Source organism: Bos mutus, chromosome 3 (genome assembly GCF_027580195.1).
Source record: "Bos mutus isolate GX-2022 chromosome 3, NWIPB_WYAK_1.1, whole genome shotgun sequence".
Taxonomy (NCBI): domain Eukaryota; kingdom Metazoa; phylum Chordata; class Mammalia; order Artiodactyla; family Bovidae; genus Bos; species Bos mutus.
In genome coordinates, this window is record NC_091619.1 from 82,024,675 (window position 1) to 82,048,462 (window position 23,788).

The 23,788-nt window shown below is 42.6% G+C and overlaps 1 protein-coding gene across 3 annotated transcripts in view; it reads right to left on the bottom strand.

Annotated features, from left to right (window-relative positions):
• Positions 1–14,815: 14,815 nt before the first annotated feature.
• The window catches only part of NFIA (nuclear factor I A), a 400,772-nt gene continuing 391,799 nt past the window's right edge, over positions 14,816–23,788 (bottom strand). For all 3 annotated transcript variants that reach the window (XM_070367937.1, XM_005891231.3, XM_070367936.1), the window contains one exon: positions 14,816–20,750. In XM_070367937.1, coding sequence (XP_070224038.1) covers positions 20,733–20,750 — 18 coding nt within the window. In that variant the 3' untranslated portion in view covers positions 14,816–20,732. The remainder of the gene's footprint in view (positions 20,751–23,788) is intronic.

Consider the following 23,788-nt stretch of genomic DNA (forward strand, 5'->3'; position numbering starts at 1 on the left):
GTCAGAAAAAGCAGTTCCCTACATTCGTGTGAATCTACTTCTGGACTCTGTTTTGTTCTGTTGATCTATGTATCTATTCTTTTGCCAGTACTGTGTTGTCTTGATTACGTAGCTTAATAGTAAGTTTTGAAATCAGTGTGAAACCTCCAATTCGGTCCTCTCTTTAAGAATTGGTTTGCCATTTCTAGTCACTTTGCCTTCCCATAAAACATTTAAAATCAGACTGTTGATATTTACCAAAAGTTGTGTGCCTCCTAAACCTTGTGGAACATCTCTGTGGTAATGCAAGCAGTAGTTCATCATTTTAGACAAAATAACATTGCCTGGCATGCAGTTCTCTATTTTGGTAGCAATTGTTATTATCTTTATTATTTGTAGGGACAGTTTCAGTTCAGTTCAGTCGCTTAGTTGTGTCCGATTCTTCGCGACCCCAAGAATTGCAGCATGCCAGGCCTCCCTGTCCATCGCCAACTCCCGGAGTTCACTCAGACTCACGTCCATCGAGTCAGTGATGCCGTGCAGCCATCTCATCCTCTGTCGTCCCCTTCTCCTCCTGCCCCCAATCCCTCCCAGCATCAGAGTCTTTTCCAATGAGTCAACTCTTCGCATCAGGTGGCCAAAGTACTGGAGTTTCAGCTTTAGCATCATTCCCTCCAAAGAAATCCCAGGGCTGATCTCCTTCAGAATGGACTGGTTGGATCTCCTTGCAGTCCAAGGGACTCTCAAGAGTCTTCTCCAACACCACAGTTCAAAAGCATCAATTCTTCGGCGCTCAGCCTTCTTCACAGTCCAACTCTCACATCCATACACGACCACTGGAAAAACCACAGCCTTGACTAGACGGACCTTTGCTCAGATATTGTTTGTAGTTTATCCTTGCTGCTACAGTCAAGTCAAAACATTGAGGGTTTTTTTTTTTTCTCTCTCTCTTCTCCCATCACAAGAAGGGAGTCTGCCTCCACGTTCCAGGTCAGGGCTCCATTAATTCACGGTGACTAACAGCTGTGGAGGGTGTGCAGTTTCACAGGCATCATTAGTATGTGGTAAAAAAAAAAAAAAAAAAAAAGAAATGCAACTCTGTTTCGTTTGTGATCCTTAGTTTCTAAGCTGTCTTTCAGCAAGTTCCATCTAGAGGCTTGTGGGTAAATTCACACCAATCAGTGATTTCTGTCAATTTTAGAATGAATAGATCTATATCCAGTTCAAAGCCATTTTCAGTTTGTCCCCTCCCCCTCTCTGGAGTTGGCTCCAATGTCAGGGGCAGCAGTGGGTGAAGGGAGGGGTATATGCTCTAGTCTCTCCTGCATCTGCATCTTGCACTTCTGTTGCTGGAGATGCTGCTAACCACGCGGTCTCTTCTCTCGTTACAGATAATGCCTGGAGGTTGCTCTGTCTAGGGGCACCTTTGGCTGCAGGCAAGTACCCAGTATGAGTGACTCACACTGAAGATGCTTCTTCCCCTCTCACTGGTGAGGGCTGGTTCCTACTCATCTCCGTGTGCACCCCTTGGCCTCACCAGGCGGCCTCTTGTGGATGGCACACAGGCCCACGTGTGCAATGCCTATGTATCCATCAGGGCAGCACAGTCGCCTCCCAAACAGTGCCCCCCACTGCCCTCAGGACTCTTGAATTTTTTTCCCTGCATCTGTACCCCACCTTTCAGAACAAATGGGAATACCAAATGCGCAAATTCTCAATGCTAATTCTCTTTCTTCTGAAGCTCTTTCTAGCTTTCCTTTTCTAAAGCTTATGTATCATTTCTTCCTTGGACAAAGGAGGAAAATGGTTGATCTCTTCCAAAACTTTGTGAAGTTGGACAAGGACAGCTGTACTTCTTGAGCTTTCTGTGTAAGAAATCAGGTCTTGGCTTCAGTCATGGGCTCTGTTCATAAGAATTGATTCACTTCCAGTTTAATTTATGACGGCTCTTTTTGAGGGGGAGGAGGTAACAAACAAAGAGTGGCCCCACGGAGCAGAATGGAGCATGTGTCCTCAATATTTCTTGGCATCTCTATTCAGATGCACGGTTTATGTTATTACCTTTCATTCAAATGAGATGACTCTTGGAAAAGAACCCCTTAGCACAGTAACTGGCACTCGGTTGTCATGAATGCAGGCCAATTTATAAAGATACTGGCTTGAGGTTTGCTGTCATTATTATAACAGAAGCAGAAATAAGGATGGTATTTTTGCTTCTCCCATCCCAAGAAGTTAGCAAAGCCTCCATGTTCTGAGTTCCCTTACCTCAGAGAGACCTTATCATTTTTTTATATTTCAAGGTCAAGAAAGAGTTGCTAGGCACCCGGAAAAAAACCCTCCATTGAACTAATTTTTGGGAGGATCCAGCCTCAATAATATGGGTTAAGGCGGAAGTTGAGGAGCTGGAAGAGGCCAAAGTGACCTTTTAATAGGATCTGAGGAAGCGGAAGTCCACAATGTTCTGTGACACTTCGGTCACTTGCGCAGAGCCGTCCAGAAGGAAAAATGCTGTTTGCGGTGCAGAGGGGGCTGGACTCTGGGAATCGCAGCTTGAAGCCTCAGCTTGGAGGCACCACCTTCTGAAGCTACAACGGATCAAATTGCCAACAACGGATGGATCATAGAAAAAGCAAGAGAGTTCCAGAAAAACATCTATTTCTGCTTTATTGACTATGCCAAAGCCTTTGACTATGTGGATCACAATAAACTGTGGAAAATTCTGAAAGAGGTGGGAATATCAGACCACCTGAACTGCTCCTTGAGAAACCTGTATGCAGGTCAGAAAGCAACAGTTAGAACTGGACATGGAACAACAGACTGGTTCCAAATAGGAAAAGGAGTACGGCAAGGCTGTATATTGTCACCCTGCTTATTTAACTTCTGTGCAGAGTACATCATGAGAAATGCTGGGCTGGAAGAAGCACAAGCTGGAATCAAGATTGCTGGGAGAAATATCAATAACCTCAGATCTGCAGATGACACCACCCTTACAGCAGAAAGTGAAGAACTAAAGAGCCTCTTGATGAAAGTTAAAGAAGAGAGTGAAAAAGTTGGCTTAAAGCTCAACATTCAGAAAACGAAGATCGTGGCATCCAGTCCCATCACTTCATGGGAAATAGATGGGGAAACAGTGGAAACAGTGGCTGACTTTATTTTTCTGGGCTCCAAAATCACTACAGATGGTGACTGCAGCCATGAAATTAAAAGACACTTACTCCTTGGAAGGAAAGTTATGACCAACCTAGATAGCATGTTAAAAAGCAGAGACATTGCTTTGCCAACAAAGGTCTGTCTAGTCAAGGCTATGGTTTTTCCAGTGGTCATGTATGGATGTGAGAGTTGAAATGTGAAGACAGCTGAGCGCTGAAGAATTGATGCTTTTGAACTGTGGTGTTGGAGAAGACTCTTGAGAGTCCCTTGGACTGCAAGGAGATCCAACCAGTCCATTCTGAAGGAGATCAGCCCTGGGTGTTCTTTGGAAGGACTGATGTTGAAGCTGAAACACCAATACTTTGGCCACCTGATGCGAAGAGTTGACTCATTGGAAAAGACTCTGATGCTGGGAGAGATTGGGGGCAGGAGGAGAAGGGGACGACAGAGGATGAGATGGCTGGATGGCATCACTGACTCAATGGACGTGAGTCTGAGTGAACTCCGGGGGTTGGTGATGGACAGGGGGGCCTGGCGTGCTGCGATTCATGGGGTCGCAAAGAGTCGGACATGACTGAGTGAACTGAACTGAGAAGCGAGTCAGCCCCACCACAGGGATGGAGATCCTTTCTAGTGTTTTCTGGGTCATTAAGTGGTAGGGAGCTGGGGAGAGGACCCTGATGACTTCTTTCCCCCAGGTAGAGACTGACCCAGGCACACCATCTCTGTTCCAGTTCTCTCAGCTCTTAAATTCCAACTGTCAACATTTCTGTGAACTTCCTTTGTTTAACAGGACTTTTATCATTCTGTGAGGACCACCTTCTTCCTCTTTTCACAAATGAAGAATGCTGAGATTCGGAGATGAGATGGTTAAGATGAAGCAGGATGTCAAAGTGTCAGAGGAGAAACTCGGACACAGGTTTGCCGAACCAGGCATCATTGCATTACCTGTCAGCACTAGTGTTAGTCACTCAGTCGTGTCTGACTCTGTGTGACCCTATGGACTGTAGTCCGCCTGGCTCCTCTGTCCATGGAATTCCCCAGGCAAGAATATTGTAGTTGGGTTGCCATGCACTCCTCCAGGGGATCTTCCTGACCCAGGGATTGAACCTGCTTCTCATGTCTCCTGCATTGGCAGGCAGATTCTTTTTCATTAGTGCCACCTGGGAAGGCCTGTAAGGTACCTACAAGCACCTTTCAGTTACAAATATCCCATGGTATTAGTTGCTGGCACTTCTCCTCATCTAAATAGATTTCACACCCCTTTCAGGGGTCAGAGATGAGCCCTTCAGGTTCTCCCCTAGTATCTGGATGACTTTCCTTTCTGTGACAGATACTTTCTTCACTTTTAAGTGGACTAAGAGCACCTACCTTAATAAAGTACTGGGAGGATTAGTGGCTAACTGGGATGACCCAGTGACACAAGCTGATCTGGGTTTCTGGGTTAGGCTGGACATCTAACCGATAGAGGAATATAAATAAGGGCCTGTACATGCATCACTTATGCTTTTATGGGAATGAGAAAAAGGCCCTGTTGTGTGCATATATTCACCAATCTGAGAATGAGAGCAAACACAGTGTAACAGGTTGGAGACCCCTTTAAGGATTTGGGTAAATGATTTAAAATATGTAATTGGGGTTTTATTTTATTTGTTATTTTCTCTTATTTTTGCCTGCCCTGGGTCTTCATGGGCTTTTCTCTAGTTGTGGCACTTGGGTTTAGTTGCCCTGAAGCATATGGGATCTTAGTTTCCTGACCAGGGATCGAACCGACATCCCCTGCATTGGGAAGCAGACTCCTTACCACTGGACCACCAGGGAAGACCCCTGCAATTGGGATTTTAAAAATCGGTTTTGGGAAAGAACATTTTGAAAACTTTGGAAATAAATTTTGATAAAAAGTTCACTTGCAAACAGTGGTTTGTGGACATAGAGGTTTATCAGATCTGGGTGTATCGGCGCTCCTGGTTCCCGGCTGGCTCCATTCAAGTCCAGGGAGAGCCCAGCTGGGTGGAGATTGGAGGGAATAAGAGCTGTCTAGACACAGCAGCTGTCACAGGCGGGTAACTATCTGCGAATCAGTGCCCTCCAGGATTCAGACTGAGGATAGCAGGTAGAAAATAAATGGCCAAGGAGATGAGTAAATCAAAGGGGAAGAAGAATTGCCCGTCTCCTGTCAGGAACCCAGTCAGCCGTCTTCAGTGGAGGTTTGGGAGCCATCTTTCCCTCCCTCTCCTGACAGGCCTTTTAGAACTCATTATTGTTAAGTGTTCGTTGCAGCCTAGTGTTCTCTCAGAATGGCTTGAGACCAGCGTGGGTAGATTATCTGCTTTCATTGATCTGCACTTCAGAGCTAGAGGAAGGTAAAGATGATTTAATGCCTATTTTCAAAGAATGAAGGATCTTTTGTTCAGCTCTTGCCAGGGAGCAGACAAAGGAAGCAAGATTCACCTATAACAGGAGGGGGTTGGTGGTAGACAGGAGGGAAATTTATCAGTCAGGGAGGATGGAGACACTCGCGTGAGTTATGGTATCTTCTTACCTGGAGATCTTCAAAGTAAGATATACTTCCCTCTGACAGGAGCAGTCAGAGCTGGCAGTGGGGGATAGGACTCCTAGCTGGAAGCAGGGAAATGGACTTTAGCGACCTTTGAAGGTTGAGTCCAGCCTTCTGAGTCTAGGATAAACTAAGATGAGAAAATTTATGGCTTTGACATCCACCATGTGAATAAATCTGAACCTTTGCTGGAGTTTAGAAGAAAGAAGATTCCGGAAGCCTGCTCTGGCTTAACCACTCTATCAGTCCAGGTTCCAGCAGAAAACAGATGGCATATTCAATGCAAGATCATTTGAGAGAGGTTAATAAAGAGCCTATTGACAAAGCTTTGGGCAAGATGTAGAGAAATGTCAAAGGACGGAGCAGTACCCAAAACTCTTACCATCTTCTGCCCAAAGGGATGGGGAGAGGGAGCCATTATTAGAACCTAAAAGGCAGAAACAATGACCATCCTGAGAGGGGCTGTAACCTTCTGATAAGGAATGCCACCAGCCAGCAGGGACCTAGGCAGAGAGCCTGGGAAGTAAATGCCCTGACATCTCTGTCCTCTCTCCCACACATCTGCTTTCTGGGTTTCCAATCAGCTGGTCCAGACTGAAAACCTGAGGCCAAGGAAGCCCATTGATGAGGTCACACAGTCAGCCTCCTGAGCTGACACCAGCTTGGAGAAAGGTGAAGGATAGATCAGGAGGAGCAAGGAAAGCTGACTGACACCACCATTGCTGGTTCCGTCACACAACAAAGTGTTACATGCCAAGCAGTGTTCTAGGCACTAGGAAGAAGGCAGTGAATCAGACTTACATTTGGAACTAATTGTGATTTAGAAATGCACCCCTCCCGTTAGCCCCCGTATGTATTTGTTAATATAAGTAAGGAGAGTTACTGAAACTCTGTGCCTCAATAGCCTCATCTGTAAAATGGGAACAACAGTTGTAAGTCCTTCATGGGGTTGGGTTACATGTAAAGCCCTGAGAAAGATAAGTGGTGTGAAGTAAGAGCTCATCCCGTACATGTTATTATTCTTACTATTGTTATGCCATTGCTATTTACATCTTTTCTCCAGTCTCTTGAGCTCTTTCTCATCCTTAAAGACCTAGATTGTGCAAACTCCTCCCCGTGGCTCTCTCTCCCCCGTCCCTGTCCCTTGGGCACACCTGAGCCCAGGTGATCTGGCATATGATGCCTCCCTGGTTCTTATAAGGCCAAGGTGCAATTATTTGGTTTGCATGTTTGTTTGCTCTGCTAGACTTTGCGCACTTGGGGATAATCTCAGATTCAGGTCCTTCTCCAGGCCTGTGTTCTGGCAGAGGGGAGGAACTCCATAGTGGAGGTCGAGTTTGTTTTGAGTGACTTTACATATGAGATTTTGTAGTTTCAGGGACCCGAGCATGGCCGAGGCCCGTGTTCAGAAGCCAGGATGTAGAAGTAGAGGGAGAAGGGATTTCATGGCCCTAAGAATCCAGCCCCAGCCCCACTGCTCCATAGAGCCTGATCGGAAGCCCCAACTCCCTGCCCTGGAACTGACTTCTACCCCAAGAGCATACATTCACAGGGAAGAGGATGCCCACTGAATAGGGAGGCAGGAACAGAAAGACCCTTATCTGAGTTTACAGCCAACCAGAACTATTAATCTTATTCTTCTTTAAGGTAGAAGCTGGCTTTTTTTCTTTTTTTTTTTTTATCAGCAGTAGGGGACAAGGAGAGAGTTTTTTGACATTAAGATAGACACTGCTTTGCCTCTGCGGATACCGTCTGAGAAAAAAGAAAAAAACACTTTGGGATGGAGTTGGTGAAGAACAGTTCCTGGGCACCTTTCACTTCAGCCTAGTTATTTTGGCCACAGCTTCCAGAGTCAGGGCACAAACACACGGTGAGTTCCTTGATTAATCCCATATCTCTGTGTGAGGCAGCCTTGGGACTGCATCCCATCGGGTCAATTTCCAAGGTCAAAGGATATGCTTCCAATTTACTGGTCAAACATGTTTACGCCACAGGGACGCCGTCTATAAGATGGAGCCCGGGAAAAACGCTTCAGGACAAATGGACCAGTTTCTTCAGCAAATCATTGCAAGGAAAATACAAGAGAAGAAGGGGACTCTATAGATTTAAATCTTTAAGATATGTACAAACCTCTTAGTGTATGGACTTTATTTGGATCCTTATTTGAACAAAGTATTTTAAAAATCATAAGACAGTTGAGAGTATTTGATATTTGATTGGTTATTTGATATTAAGGAAGTATTGCTAATATTTGGGGTATGAAAATGGTATTGTGAATACATTTATAAGAGTCTTTGCTTTTTACAGATATATTCTGGAATATTATGAATGAAGTATATGATACATGAGATTTGCTTCAGAATAATCTGGGGATGGTCAAGAAGTGAATGGAATATAGAGGGAAAGGAAAGTGAAATGAAAGTCGCTTAGTCGTGTCCAAGTCTGCCATTCCATGGATTATACAGTCCATGGAGTTCTCTAGGCCAGAATACTGGAGTGGGTAGCCTTTCCCTTCTCCAGGGGATCTTCCCAACCCAAGGATCAAACCCAGGTCTCCCGATTAGCAGGTGGATTCTTTACCAGCTGAGCCACAAGGAAAGCCCAAGAATACTGGAGTAGGTAGCCTACCCCTTCTCCAGTGGATCCTCCCTACCCAGGAATTAAACTGGGGTCTCCTGCATTGCCAGAGGATTCTTTACCAACTGAGCTATCAAGCCCAGAATATAGAGGGGGTAGAAGTTAATTGTAAGTGATGAATAGGAGGTACATGGGAGTTCACTAATCAGTTCTATTTTGTACATAATGGTATTTTTCTATAATAGAAGAAAATCTAAGTATGTTAGGAATAAATGTACTTTTTGCTTGTTTTACCAGGTTCCCTGAAATGAACTTGAAATTCAAACTGAACATGCCAGAAATGGGCTTATATGTTTCGCAGATGAAAGCTTGCTCATTCCTCACAGGGCATGGGAAGCCCTATTTCTCCCTGAAGGCCAGTAAGATTTCTACACTTTAGCTTTTTTTTTTTTTTAACTAAGAGCCAGAACTTGAAGGGATAAAATGATGACTAGCATCACTTCTCTTGGCCAACTTCCCTGACTGATGAGAATGGATTTCCCTAGCTGCTCACACTGTTGAGGAAAACAGGAACCAGAGCCAGGTGGGTCTAGACTCTAGTTGGGTTTTACTCAGTGTCCCTAGTGCCTAATGCTTGCAACTGTGCTTCTCTGCACATTCTCATCCATAGTCCTTGAGTCATTTGGGCCTCTCTCTCAATCAAGACTCAGAGAGAGGTGTAATGATTTGTTTAATATCATATGGCCTGGGCATGGTGATCCAGTGCTTAAGAATCTACCTGCCAAAGCAGGGAACACAGGTTCACTGGTCTGGGAAGCTCCCACATGCTTCGAGGCAACTAAACCAGTGCACCGCAACCACTGAGCCTGAGAGCCGAAACTACAGAAGTCCATGTGCCCCGGAGCCCACGCTCTGCAACAGCAGCCACTGCAATGGGAAGCCCGTGTACCACAACTAGAGAGTAGCCCCCACTAACCGAACTAGAGAAAGCCTGCACACAGCAGTGCAAACCCAGGGCAGCCAAAAATTAAACAAATACATCATATGGCCCGTGAATGGTGAAACTGGGACTCATATCCAAGTCCTTTCTGGTTTCAAGCCCAGACTTCTTCCCACTATACCATATTGCCCTGCCAGTCTCAGGGTTCCTTTTATTAGGATGCACCAATCCAAGGTTGCAAATAATAATGGTTATGTGGTTGGGACTGTATGGAGTGCTCTACATGCATTAATTCATTTCAACCCTCTTAATGATCTCATAAGGTATGTATTATCCTTGTGCCCATTTTATAGATGGGAAAACGGAGGCCCCTAGTGTCACAGAACTAATAAAATGAGGAACTGACATTTAAACTCAAGGATATCTGTCCTCAAACCTTTGACTATATTTTTTATGCTACTTCTCCCTATTTAGTGGAAGATGAAAGTTTTTTCAGAATTCCCCCAAATAGAGACCTGGAAATGACAAGGAAGAGAACTTACACCATCAGTGTGCTGAAAGAATGACTTAGCTCTATATTTTTGAATCAGTTATTTTTTCTTAAAGTCATAGCATTCTCATAGCAGTTAACAATGGCCAGGCCACTGCTAGCCACTTTACAAATGTTAATTCATCAAATAATCATAGCAGCCTGGTGAGGTGGTTGTATGCTATTATCATTCTTCCCATCTTACCGATAGAGAAACTGAGGCATTGCCAACACCACAGAGCTAATAATACAGAGCCAAGATTCAATCCAGGCAGTCTTCCACCTGACCCTGGGCTTCAATCTCAACCTCACCTTCACCTTGAGCCTGGTACCTACGCATAATCTGTCCTAGAGTATGTCAATGAAGGAGCAGTGTTAACTGACTTTAACTCCCAAGTCTTAACTCCAACTAATAAAGACCAAAGTTCTGCTATTGGCCTGAGTAATAACTGAAAGGTAGTAACTGATTCTAACTTGGACTTTAAGGCATGTATGGGAAAACCTGATCCATTCACCTGAGTTACAAACGTGTTTTGAGGACGGACTCTACCTTTTTGAAAGCCGCAATAATAAGAGAGAAAATATTAAATTTAACGGGATAAATCACCTACATCACTTAGCACATAGGAGAGGTCAATACACAGTAGCTATTAACATCCTTCATAACCTCTCTGATTGGTCCACTTCTCGTCCACTCCATCGTGGGTGCCACAGCCCAGGCGTCCGTACTCTCTCTGGTTGCTGTAGTGTGTTCTCTCTGGATTTCTCCACTTAGCCTACTCTCCATACTGCACCACCCATGCCCAAAACTAATCTGTTCTCTAGTCTCCTGAGGGAGGGTTAGCCTTCCTGGTCCTCTTGAACCACATGATGTGCGCTGGCCAATGAAATGTGAGTGCAAGTGGTGTGTGTCAATTGCAGACAGAGTTGATAAAAGCCAGTGTGTGTCTTGCCATGCTCCTCCTCCCGCATGCTGATGCATCTCTCAACCATCCTGACGGTGGTCACTTTTCACCCTGGGTCCTAGAATGAGGAGACTCTATACAGAAGCCCCAGCAACCCTTGACAGACATGCAAAATAAGGTGCAAACTTTTATCATTTGTTGTAATACACGGCACTTTTGGATCTGTTTGTGTCACAGCATAGATCTAGCCTAATCTGACTGATACACGTTTTATGATGTTCTTGTAGGGAGGACAAAGTTCTCTAATATGCCGGCAAGGCCAGCAATATTGTGATCTAAACATGAAGCTTCATCTTCTACCGTATTTCCTCTTTTTCTCTTCATCCAAACAGGGCTTCTTTCAACCCCCTCCTAGGGCTACTACAGGCTGTTTGTATATGCTATTCCCTTTGCCTAGAACATTCTCCCAGCTGCCTACCCCCTTTGCCTGGTTAATTTCTGTCTCACCAGCTTCAGTTGACTTTCACGGCAGTTATGTGTATCCTTTATAGCACCCAATCGCTGACAGATGTGCAATAAGGTAAATCCTTACCTTTGCTGCTGTTTGTTGGAATAATGCTTATCTTGCCCACTAGGCTGTGCATGTCCTAAGAATAGTTGCCCAGTCTTTGCTTACTGACTAGCCCTAGCCCTTGGTACATAATAGGTACTCAAAAAATATTTATTGAACAGTTCAGTCAAAATGTTGTAGTGATTATAGGAAGGACGTTGGAGCCAGACTTCTTAGATTCACATCCTACCCTGCCATGTATTTGTTGGGTAAATTACTGAATCTGTCTCAATTTCTTCATCTCTAGAAGGAAGATTACAAATGGAAGTGATCCCATAGGGTGTTTGTGAGGATTAACTGGATTAAGACAGTGGTTATTTACTTGTTATCTCTGGTCTCCAAGCCCACCCTTCTATACACTGTTCCATGGGGCCACGGTTTCCTTATGATACTTTCCCAGACTCCTTTGCTGGATGGCTCTGTTTCGATAAAGCCGATGAGAAACTCTGGCAGGAGCCTAGGAGTCGGAGGGAGGGAACTTCACTGTGTGTTCATTTTCAACACACAGCGTGATAGCTAAGAGGATAGAGGTGCAAACCGCCCCAGCTCCTTTCAACTCTCCCAGCACCAGTCACGCTTTACTGCCTCTGAAGTGCTGGTACCTGTGGCTGTGACCCCCTTGAGGGCCCAGCATCAGCTGCCCACATCCTCTGAGAGGTCTGAGTAAGGGCCGTGTGGTGACTCGTGAGGGCCTCACGGTGACTCCTCTCAGTAAAGATCCAAGTATCTGTAGGGAGTCCCTCCTTGGAGCTTCTGGTCTGGTAACCCAACCTTTCATTTTTGTTTCTCTAACTCCAGGGGTGGTGGCTGTACTCGTGTTGGAAAAACTGACTGGACCCTTTTCCTGGCTCCAGACTGGGCCTTAACTGATACACTATCTAAAGCACCGACTCAATGGACATGAATTTGAGCAAACTCTGGGAGACAGTGGAGGAAAGAGGAGCCTGGCATGCTGCAGTCCATGGGGTTGCAGAGTTAGACATGACTTAGCAAGTGAACAACAAGAAATCTAAAGCACTGAGAACAGCCTCAAGCACACAATAGGCACTATGTCAGTGTGAAGTTTTGCATTTGTCTAAGTAGGTAAACGGAGAAGGCGATGGCACCCATGCTGCAGTCCATGGGGTTGCAGAGTTAGACATGACTTAGCAAGTGAACAACAAGAAATCTAAAGCACTGAGAACAGCCTCAAGCACACAATAGGTACTATGTCAGTGTGAAGTTTTGCATTTGTCTAAGTAGGTAAACGGAGAAGGCGATGGCACCCACTCCAGTGCTCCTGCCTGGAAAATCCCATGGACGTGGGCTGCAGTCCATGGGGTCGATAAGAGTTGGACACGACTGAGTGACCTCACTTTGACTTTTCACTTTCATGCATTGGAGAAGGAAATGGCAACCCGCTCCAGTGTTCTTGCCTGGAAAATCCCAGGGACGGTGGAGCCTGATGGGCTGCCGTCTATGGGGTCGCACAGAGTCGGACACGACTGAAGCGACTTAGAAGCAGTAGCAGCAGCAAGTAGGTAAAAGGGGTTTCCCAGGTGCTGCAGTGGTAATAAATCCGCCTGCCAACGCAGGAGATGTAAGAGACAAGGGTTTGATCCCTGTGTCAGGACGATCCCCTGGAAGAGGAAATGGCAACTCACTCCAGTATCCTTGCCTAGAAAATCCCATGCACAGAGGAGCCTGGCAGGCTACAGTCAACAGGGCTGCAAACTCTCAGACAAGACTGAGTGTGCGCGCGCGCACACACACACACACACACAAGTTCTAGGTACACTGGATGTGCTAAGATCCAGGGATGCAGATAATAAGATATTATCCCTGCCTCCAAGAAGCTTTCAGTCCAATGGCAAAGACAAGACATAAAGGTAAATAACACAACTGAGTGACTGAGTACACACACACACACACAAATAGGTAAAAAAGCCAACATGGCTCATGAGAACCCTGTGGAGGGTGCCTGACATCTGTCAAGGATGATGCAAGCGACGGGTGCAAAGACTGGCTGTCTTTAGGGGAAACTCTGATCCACACCCATAACTATCACTCAAATGTCACCTTCCAGGTGTGATTTAAAGCAAATGATGACACAGCTTCCATAGCATTAGCAATTTTTTATTTTCCTTTTTTGTTGCATAGGAAATGCAGTACTTGCTTCCAGTAATTGTATTGTAATGTGAGACGGTGGTAGCACTAATGGTTGAATACAAGAGTTAAACTAATCCACACCAGCTCAAAAACCTGTGGAGATTTAGTTGAATAAGAATGGACGCCCACAGTGATTCTCAACCAATTACAAATTTTCACAGAACACAGTCAAACTAAAAGGGTAACTATGAGAGTCAATACAAGTATACTAGAGGCACAGGGGGCCCGGCTCATAAAAAACAAATGTCAAACTAACTTATTAACACGGGGTGTTCAGTTTCACAACAGATCTCTTATCATTGGAAGTGTTTAATCCCCTTCTCCCACAATTTGAAATGAAAACAAACAAACAAAAAAAACCCAAAAAACAAAAATGGAGGTATCTTGAGCAGACAGATTTCCAAGGGTGGTGGGACAAGCCCTCAGTGAACTTTGTTCTGGTAAGAGGTCAGGGCTGCAGAGGAGGGGGGTCGTGTATTTGCCTTTGAAAGTCTACCTAGAGGACCTCCTAGAATCTGATAAACCTCCAGCTCTAGGTCAAGCCAGTACCTCAGCAGTGATGCTACCAAATGCCTTCGAAGTGCAGAAAGGCAGTCGGAAACTAGGGAGAAAGTGCACTCTTTAGGCCTCCATCCCAACGTAGCCAGTGGCCTTGTGACCTTCGGCTGAGATGTTTGAAAAAACAGTGCTAAATTATAGACTATTACTAAAAAAAATTGAAAAATAAAAATAACACAAATAGAATCAAAAAGGGAAAAAATCTTCTGTCATTGTGAGAAGCTGAGCATAAAAACAGCAAGAAAAATAGCCCCATTCATTGGACACCATTTGTCCTAGAAACCACCTCGGAGAGACACAAGTTCACATCGAGCACCCTGGGGGGTATTCTCCACTGTGACGGCGTAGGGCTGGATTCACGGTGGCACTTCCACCATATACTCTTGTGGTCCAGACACACTTTGGAAATTGTGTTTTTTGAATTGAATAGCATCAGGAAATATGATGCTCATGTGGAAACTCATGATGTCTGGCACTCAGGCAAAGTCCTGCCCCTACATGCTGCTGCCTCCCTTGTTACCATGCTCAAGGGTAGGTGGTCCCCTCTTATCTTTCTGAGCATTGCTGAAATCTGCTCTCCATTTCCCCATCCCCCTAACAGATTATAAAAGGGGAATAAAAAATAAAAAGGCAGATCAATGCTGGCTTAGGGGAAAAAAAAATGAGATAAAAGATTTCATTTGGGAAGCAAGTCATTTCAAATTTAGACCAAAAAAGAAAAAAGTTATATTTAAAAAAATCCCGTGTTAATAGCCAATTTCTTTTTCTTATGAATCGGGCCCAAAGTTTGTACAGAGTTTTATTTTTGAAGAAAATATTGCAACTGTGCATGAAACTAAATAGCCACGTGATTCTGTAAAGATTTTTTTTTTCTTTTTTTTTTTTCTTTTAATACGAGGAAGTCTGGTGTGAAGACGGATCAAGCATGGGTACCTGGCTGAACATTGTCCATTAAGAAAATGCTTCAGTATCGGCAAAGCTTCAGTCGAGGGTGAAGGGAAATGTCCCTCATTTTGAAATATCCTCAGTGTCTTCAGAGCAGAGTTCTTGAAATTCAAATGGTTGTTTTGAGACAAAAGTCTTGCCAGGGACTGATTTCTGAAATCAAACACCCATGCTTGTCCCCTAGGAAAAAGAAAACAAAAAACAAAAACGAAAACAAAAACACAAGTAATACTGAATTTAAGTAAATGTATACCTCCAAAATACTGAAAACTGCCGAAATCAAGAAAAGACAGAATTTGCGTTCTCAGTGAAATACCTTTAAACCTAGCTGACAAGAACCAAGTCAGAAAAAAAGACTAACATAATCTTGAGTAATATTCATACAGTTCACTAAGCATTATGGAATAGCATGCATTAATATTGTACGGTTATTTTACATCACCTATACCAGAAGGTCCTGACTGACAGACAGCGAAGGCTACCGGTGTAGAAAAATCTTACTTCAGAAGAGCAATATAATACAGATTTCACAGGCACTACATTTTAATATATCAGGTATTATGCTGGTTTTCTTATAATTCTTTCTGTCCTAAAGCTGGCATTATAACAATGACCAAAAAGGCAAGGATTGAAGTAAACGGAAAGTAGATACCAAAGTTGATATAGTTTTTTTCTTCAGATAGATTAGTGCATAGTTCTCATGCAGATAAACACTGCTATGCGTTTACACTGTTGGAAAGCAGAGTGAATTGAGCCCAAGTTGTCACATTTGTGTAAATCATTTTGTCAGCCTGTAATAGCACCATGTAATGGATTTGCATTAAACATTAAATTGATTTCAGGATTGGTGACACAGTATTCACTACACTTAAGTGCTATGGAATAGCTTCAATGTTACCTGCTATATATCAAAGCAATTTTCATCCCACTGCTTTTTTATTGGAAAAAATAAAAGGAAAACATACACGACACTAATTAGACGAATGCACAGCCTTGGACGTGGAGAAGGCAGAGCGGGTTTACTGTCAAACAGCAAATACATGCATTGACTTCAGGACGAAAGTGGCCTTGGAAAAGCTGATTTGAATGAAAGCTGTGCTGGGGGCAGTGCAGCTTTCTGAGACTGTCTGAAGTCTTAGGACAGGTCTCGGAGGGTGGGTGGTGAGGTGCCACTGAAGCTCTCCGTACATTACCATGCCAGTTGTGTTTTAAATTGGTTCTATGGAGGCCTGCTACCAGGAAAAAGAGACAAGAAGAAAAGGAAAGAAAGAAAATGAAAGAGAGAGACCACTGCGGCTATGGACAAAATGATACTTCCAGAGACATGATGCCATGTACATTAAATGACATTCTTAGAAACCCCTCCCCACAAAAAAAAAAAAAATCAAAAGGAAAACATTTTTTGTCTTAATGCAGATTTTGTAAATACTTTATGACACTGTAACTACAGAATTCAAAGCCTATGAGGATAAGGACTTGAAAAGTGAAAGACAAACTTTTTGAGACGGGGTTTTGCGTCTTCCAGTGGGCTGTCTGAATACTGTGACTCTGGGAAGTCTGGGTTCCTTTACGCTTCACCTGTCAGAATGTGAAGAATACACGCTTCGGGAAGTGGACCTTGGCCCGCCTGTAGCCCACGCCTGACTGTGGGGTGGGGGCGGGGAGGAGCTGACATAGTAACTGTCATGCCAGGGTGTGAAGAAACAGAAAACCTAGGTCAAACCTCAAAGGAAAGAAGAACGTGTGGGATGGAGAGAGCGGGCTTTGGAAAGAGGGCCTCTGCCCATTAACGGTCAGACAAGGAGCGTTTTTGTGGCAGGGAGATGGGCCAGAAGGAAAAAAAAAAAAAGGATATAGGAAAATGATATGATTTAGTGTTTGTGCCTCTGACTTCAGTTCCCAAAGGAAAAAATGGAGAGTTATTTGAGGGACTTATCTTTGCCAATATTGTTAATGCCATTTGAAGGGAGAGAAAAAATTCGAATGTGTCTCAGAATCAAGGGCTGGGCCTTCAAGTGTGGATGGCCCTCGGCCTGTCAGTCTACACACCCCAGGTAGCAACGTCTTCCTCAAACATCTTCGCTTGACTTTGAGTCTAAAAAGGTTAAACACTCGTATTGTTGATGTTTCTTTTTTCCTGCTTGATCACAACTAAACTACAGTTTCCTGCTGCTTTCTGGACAATGAAACATGAACAAAAATATAACTTAGTGTGTTTAATACTTAACCCCTGTTCGTTATCACCCTAGACTGCCTCCCTAATGTTTTAAAGCCTTTAAAACATTTTTTTTCCTGCAAATCTGTTCAGAGTTCCCTAATTTTAGCTTCAACAAACTTAATACAACAGAATACCTTCAAAAATACAGCATACCTGTAACGTCCATTTACAATGGTTTTTCAGTAGACCTATACTTCTCAAGCATAGGAATATGCTATACCATTGAAAGAAAAAACAAACAAAACTGTATTTAAATACTTACAAAAAAAAAAAAAAAGGAAACAGGAAAGTTTTAAACTTAAATCCAGTTCCCAAAGGGAGAGGGGGGCGGGAAAGAAAGAAAAGCCATTCTATGAACGCTGCCTTTATAATGAACAATCAGAAATTTCACTAGGCTAATTTGACAGAAATTTTTCCTCATTTAAACAACATTACAAAAGTCCTGCATTATAAAATAGGGTAGAATAAATCAGTGTAATCAATAAAACTATACAACAATACAAATTACATATCTTCTGAGTGGGCAGTTAATCTCTCTCTTTGCAGTCATGACTACAACATGCTCACTAAAAACAACTAAAACTGCCCAAACTATTGCTTAGTTTGTTTTGTTTTAAAAAAAGGGTGCAATTTTATTGTATATACAACCAATTTACTGGTAATACCTTGGCTTATCGCAAGGTTCTGACAAAATGTTTGTCTAGGCTTTTTTCCCTTCACTGTGAAGCACTGAAAGCTGCTATTTTTTTTCTTTTTTTTTCTTTTTTCTTTTTTTAGTGCACATATGTCATAATAAAGTAATGCCCAGCTAAGTGCTATAGGGGAAGGCAAAGTATGCTGGCTGGCTAGAGGAAGTGACACCATATACTGACAATCACACCATACGACAGCGCCAAACGACTATTCAACCACTTATCAGACACATATGAAAATCCAAAATGTTTTATTTTATTTTTTTTTCCTTAAATAGAGATAACCAGTAAACAATTTTCAGAACTTGGAAGTTTAAAAACGTGCATATAAAAATGGGCATTATATACTTTGTATTGAATGTGGATTGACTGCAGTCTGCTAAGAAAAATGGGGTGTGGGAGCTGAAGAAAAGGGAAGTTGTCTTTTTTTTTTTTTAAGGCTTGCTTGTGAAAGGAACAGTTGTAAAAACAAAATTGCTTGAAGCAGGGTCAGCTTAGTGCTTCACAGTTTGACTGCTTCTCTAAGAGGAGCCCTTCCTGCGCACGTGCATTCAAAAATCACAAAAAAAGTACAAAGACAGACACCTAAAACACACTGCGTCAAGTGCAGCACCGACTTTGGTCAAATAAAAAAAATAAAAGAAAAATTAATCATTGCTAAGCTTTTCTACACGATATAAGCAGGTATTGCATATTTTCATATATCTGGGGGCGGGGTGGGGGGGGAAATAAAGGAAGACTCCAAATAAATTGTAAAATGCAGCAACATCCAAAATACTGATATTCTAAGCATCTACAGATCTCAGAATAGCACTGCCACTGACCACATAGGACGATAAAGACTACTCCTATCTGCGGGACAACTAACTCTCTATTTAGTTCTAGATGTTGAAACTGACAATGGCTGACATAAAAGTCACATTTACAAAAAGTGTCTCCAAATGCTTGACTAGGGAAAAACCCCTTTCAATAGAGGAGCATGTGCAACAATTCCACAAATAATCGCTATCCAGGGCAAGGCACATTGATATGGAATTTTTGTTTTCGTGCAAATTAAGGAAAAAAAACAAAACAAAACAACATTGTTTCGGGGGGGAAAGATGAGGAGCAAAGTGTCTTCCCAAGAATTTCAGTTACTTGATTGTATAGGACAGTAGTAGAACCCTTCTGAAGGGCTGAAAAACATCGTTTAAAGGCAAGTGCCTAGAGTAGGGATTACAATATTGTGTCTTAATGCACTCTACTTTATCCTACATTAACTATATAAAAATTAGTTACTAACACTAGAACATGCAGAGACTTTCTCTGATCAGCAGGGCTCGCCAACCAGAACGTATATATATGTATAGTATAGGAAACCTTCTTGAAGTTGCATGGGAAGCAAAGGGGTGCTTCGCTGTCTGGTAGAAAAATCACTTGCACTTTTTTTTTGTTATTTTTTTGTTTGTTTTTTGTATTTTTTTTTTTTTACATAAGATACAGGACATTTGGGGGTGCAAACTTTTTTTTCCCTAACAAGTACCCTTGATCTGAATGGGCACCAGCATTTGTCTCAGTATTGGTTTCATTATTATTATTAAAATTATTTTCCCATAGCCCAGTTCAGGGCGCAAAGGTCTTTAAATTTTCTGGACAATCTCTGGAACAATGAAGTGTCTGATAACTGATAAATCCTATGATGCCAGATACATGTAAAAATTTTCAGAATTGGCATAATCCATTCTAGTGACTTCTAGCTTATAAAATTAACAGATACCATGATTTTATTTTAGTTATGTGCTTTGATAACAGAAAATAATTAATTAGCATTTAATGTAGTTAACATATTGTGGTAAAAGCACCATTAGATTTGTTTTTTTGTTTTTTTTTTTAAATTTTCCTTCAGTTTTTAAAGGGATACAAGTTTAACAATAAAAAACATAAAAAGCAAAAATAGCTCCCCTTTTTCTTGCAAGGCTGTTTTTTACCCCAATAATTTAGAGTCCTGGGGTGGAAGGACTTGAAAAACAAAAATAGAATTTTCAACAATCTCTATCTTACAAAGATATTTAGCTATCCAATGAAATTGCACTTTACTCAATTCAAAATTCGATTGTTTTGATTGATTCCTGTCAGTTTCTGTCAAAACAGACCATCTTCCCCATTACCACGTGAATTTGTGTCATTGTTGAAATTGTTGAAAAAATGTTTTTTTTTTTTTTTTTTTTAAAATGTAAGTGCAGCATTTCAAAACTTTTAAAAAACTGAATAGCAGTAGTAGTAGTTTGCCATTTTCGGGATTATTCTGCAACGCGAGTGGGTTCACTGTCCTTCCGGGCCATGTTACCTAGTTAACGGCTGACTGCTGAACCAAGCCAAACTAAAAGAAAGAACAAAAAAGGAACATAACTGCGATTTCTTTTTCCAATATGTTACAGAAAAACATTGCCCTTTGACTGTCCCGTAAGTTATATATATTGCAGATCTCAGCTACTACAAAAGATTTAGTTCTCCAAGTGCCTCCTGATTGCTCAAAGAGGCTCACACCGGTGTGGGTAAATTCATGAAATACTGTGAAACAGCCGGGCTCCGTAAAGAAAGTGTGTTACGACAGGAAGTCAGTGAGCAAGGGTACACCCTCTCTAGCCACACTGCCTAATGCTCACGCAACCACGGAAACACTTCAGATGTTACAAAGCCCAACCATTTCCAGCACCATATGAGAAAATTACAACAGTTCCTAAAGTATTAAAAAAAAAATCCCAAAAGGTTATGGCCTTTGCTGTTGGACCATAATGCTTGCTGTTTCCATGTACAAGTTGATTTGATTTTCCCCTTCCAGTGACAGTGAAGTTGTAACCGCGCTGGGTTGAGGATGCGTCCATGTTACAGAGTTGAGAAGGGGTCAGGTGGTCTGTCTGGTGGATGGTGGGACGCTGCGACTTTTATCCCAGGTACCAGGACTGGAAGACAAGAGGAAAAGTGCAATTAGAGCTACAATTTGGAAAAGAACACATTTTAACGGTGGCCTTTCCACTGGTGAAATCAAGATCGATGTTAGGGATAAAGGGGGGTTTTCACTGGTAAAAGTAAAGGAATGACTAACAGTAAACCTTAAGACTCTGAACCTGATCTTACTCTTCTGAAACAACACTCAGTGTCTTTGTAGGGGGCTGCTCATGTTCTGAGTGTAACTTGCACAACCAAGTATTTATGTCTACTTGAAGCACATGCATGGTATGGAGGTTCCAATCTGGCGAGGGCAGCTGTAGCAGAGCAGGAAGCTCTATCACCTGGTTTTTGATTGAACCCTCAGCGCCTAGCTCAGTGCCTGGAATACAGGCTTCCAAACAAAGAAGAGTGGAATGAATGGAGAATGGGTGAAGGGAGAGGTTTTATATCATCATGGATGTCTTCTCTGATGAATCTCACAGCATCTCCTTTTCAATGAGATGCTATTACAATGTTCTTGTAACAGGCACAGAGGATCAAAAGCGAGAGAAGAGTGAATGGAGCTCAGGTAGGACAAGCGCTACACCAAGAGTCCTGGGTGATTCTGGACAAGTCATAGCATCTCTCTTCTACTCAGTCTCCTTAGATGTGCATGAGGTAGATTTTACAATGTAAAATGCTCCTCTCAGCTCAGTATTTCTAAAATAAAATTTAAAAAAATGACATATAATCATCAACTGGTATCACAGATTTTACCATAGTGTCCAAAGGAAAAAAGGAGGCCACCTGCACAGCTCATGCATGCTTTTGCTCCTCTGACGTTTATTTACAGCCTTGCATCTAACTGCTGGACCCAGTTACCAGTTGCCTTTTCCTTGCATGAGCCCTTAGGTGATTAGCTTTGGGCAACAGTCTGGTGATATGTCACTCTACATGCCGGCACTTCTTTCTCTGTTAGCTAAACAAAGTGACCAATTATGGTTTAGTATCAGAGTCAGTTTCTCAAGTGAAATAAAAAAGTACATGGCTTTTGCCAACTTTTCTCCAGAACTACCCTACCAAATTCACCACATTTATTCACAGAAAAATCATCAACCTCAAGCAAAATTAAATGCTTCCGAAACCTCTGAGTTGACAGTTTCAGAAAGGATTGCATTTGGGTTGATTCAGTCAGATGAAGGCTCATCCGTGTCCAAGAGATTCAATTAGGTAAAGCAAGGACTCATTTGATTCCAGGATAAATGGCAAAATGATAGCTACATGGAGGTTGGGATAAGATTTCCTGGTCACACAAGCTACTTTTGATGTCCAGAGGTCTTGAAGGAAAAAAGAAAAAAAAGAAAACCCTGAAGTCTAAACCGAAAAACTACTCATCCTGTATACTTTTAGATGTTATTCTTTGACCGCATGCTTTGAGGAGCACAATAAAGCCTCTTGTGTCCTGAAAGGAAATCATCCTGGCAAATACACAGGGCCTAAATCGAACTGGACAAAAGAAAGAAGAGGGGGGAAGAGAGGAACCGGGAGGCAGACTCCAAACCGTATTTCTAGCTGGACTCCCGCATAGCTGACGCAGATTCGAGTTAGAGCCGAGTTCTCCCTGGAACCCAACAGTCTCAAACTTTGGATGCGGCAAGTCACACTGACAATGTCTGTTCTCACACTTTCTAAGTCAGTTGTGAAATTCCAGACTTTTTAAACCTGACGCTGCGTCGTAGTTCTCGAAGCAAGCGCCTGAGACCCAGTGAGTCAGTAGGGGGAGCAGTTTTCCATTCCACAGTTTCTGGACACAACCTCAGTGCACTACAAAAATCTGCAGTGCCTCTACACTTCTCTTAAAAAGCAAAGCAAAGGAAAAAAAAGTTTCTTCACACATCTTACTATTCAGTGTGTGCCTTGCCGACAAGGTTACCCCAGAGCAGCTCTGTAATCCTTCACTGAAATAGGCTTTATTGATTGCTCTGGTCTATTGTTCTCTTTTCAAGTCCCCCAAGTTCAAGTTCATCCTGGTGTTACATCATGTCTGGTTGCTAAGAGCAACCAGACAGACCCAGACGTGACTATCATTAGCAAGAAACCCTCCGCTCTCCTCCCACCAACCTTCCAGTGGCTCTGACGTAGCAGGCCCACTGCAAACACACTGAAGTATTTATTCTGCCTAATTTATGACCTACCCAGCAAGCGAGACCCCCACTCCAAAAACCAACACTGTTGTGTATTTAATTAATCTGTCTTTCTCTGGCACTTGGGAAAGTTAGACAAAGGACTAATTATTGTGTTTCACTCTCCACACTTTTCTTTTGGGGGGGTGTGTGTGTGAATATTTGCATGGGAAAGAAAACTACAGGCCCAGCATTGGCTGTCCCCCCCTCCTTTTCTTTTTGCCCTATTGACATTTCATGAAATACTTTAGCTGCTTAAGGGAATTAGAAAAAAAATGCGATGTGAATGTTACTCCTTCTGAGTTGGTATTCAGTAACACAAATCAACTCATGACATGTTTAAATTTAAATGCTAACCACACACTCTCAGAGTTACTTTAAAGGTTAGTTTTTAATCAATAGAAGTTGCTGACTCCGGGTTTTTGAGCTGCGCAGTGCAGCTCTTGGGCTTTTGTCTAACGTTAAAGCTTTCAAACTTTTTTTTTTTTTTTTCCTTGAGATGATTTTAGCAATGATTTGCAGACACAGAAGACTATTGTGCTCTGACCAGCAACATGTCACCAGAGGAGAGAGTTGCCCTGGGGTGGGGTGTCAATATGACTCCTGAAGGCCTGGGTTGGGGGTCTTTAATAAGCCGTGAAAAAAACTTAATTAACCCTTTCAGGCCCAAACCAAAACCTATTCTTAAACTTTTTCACTCCTGTAATTTGACCATTAGTCCTTATTTCAACATTACACTAATCTTCATGACAATTAACCCAGATACTTGACCAAGGCTTTCCAGAATGGGAAGTCAGCTGGTTAGGGGAACTACACAGGGAATTTTTTTCCCTTTTGAATGAGGGCTCCTTGATTAAACCATTTATTCATAGTGATGGCAGATAAGC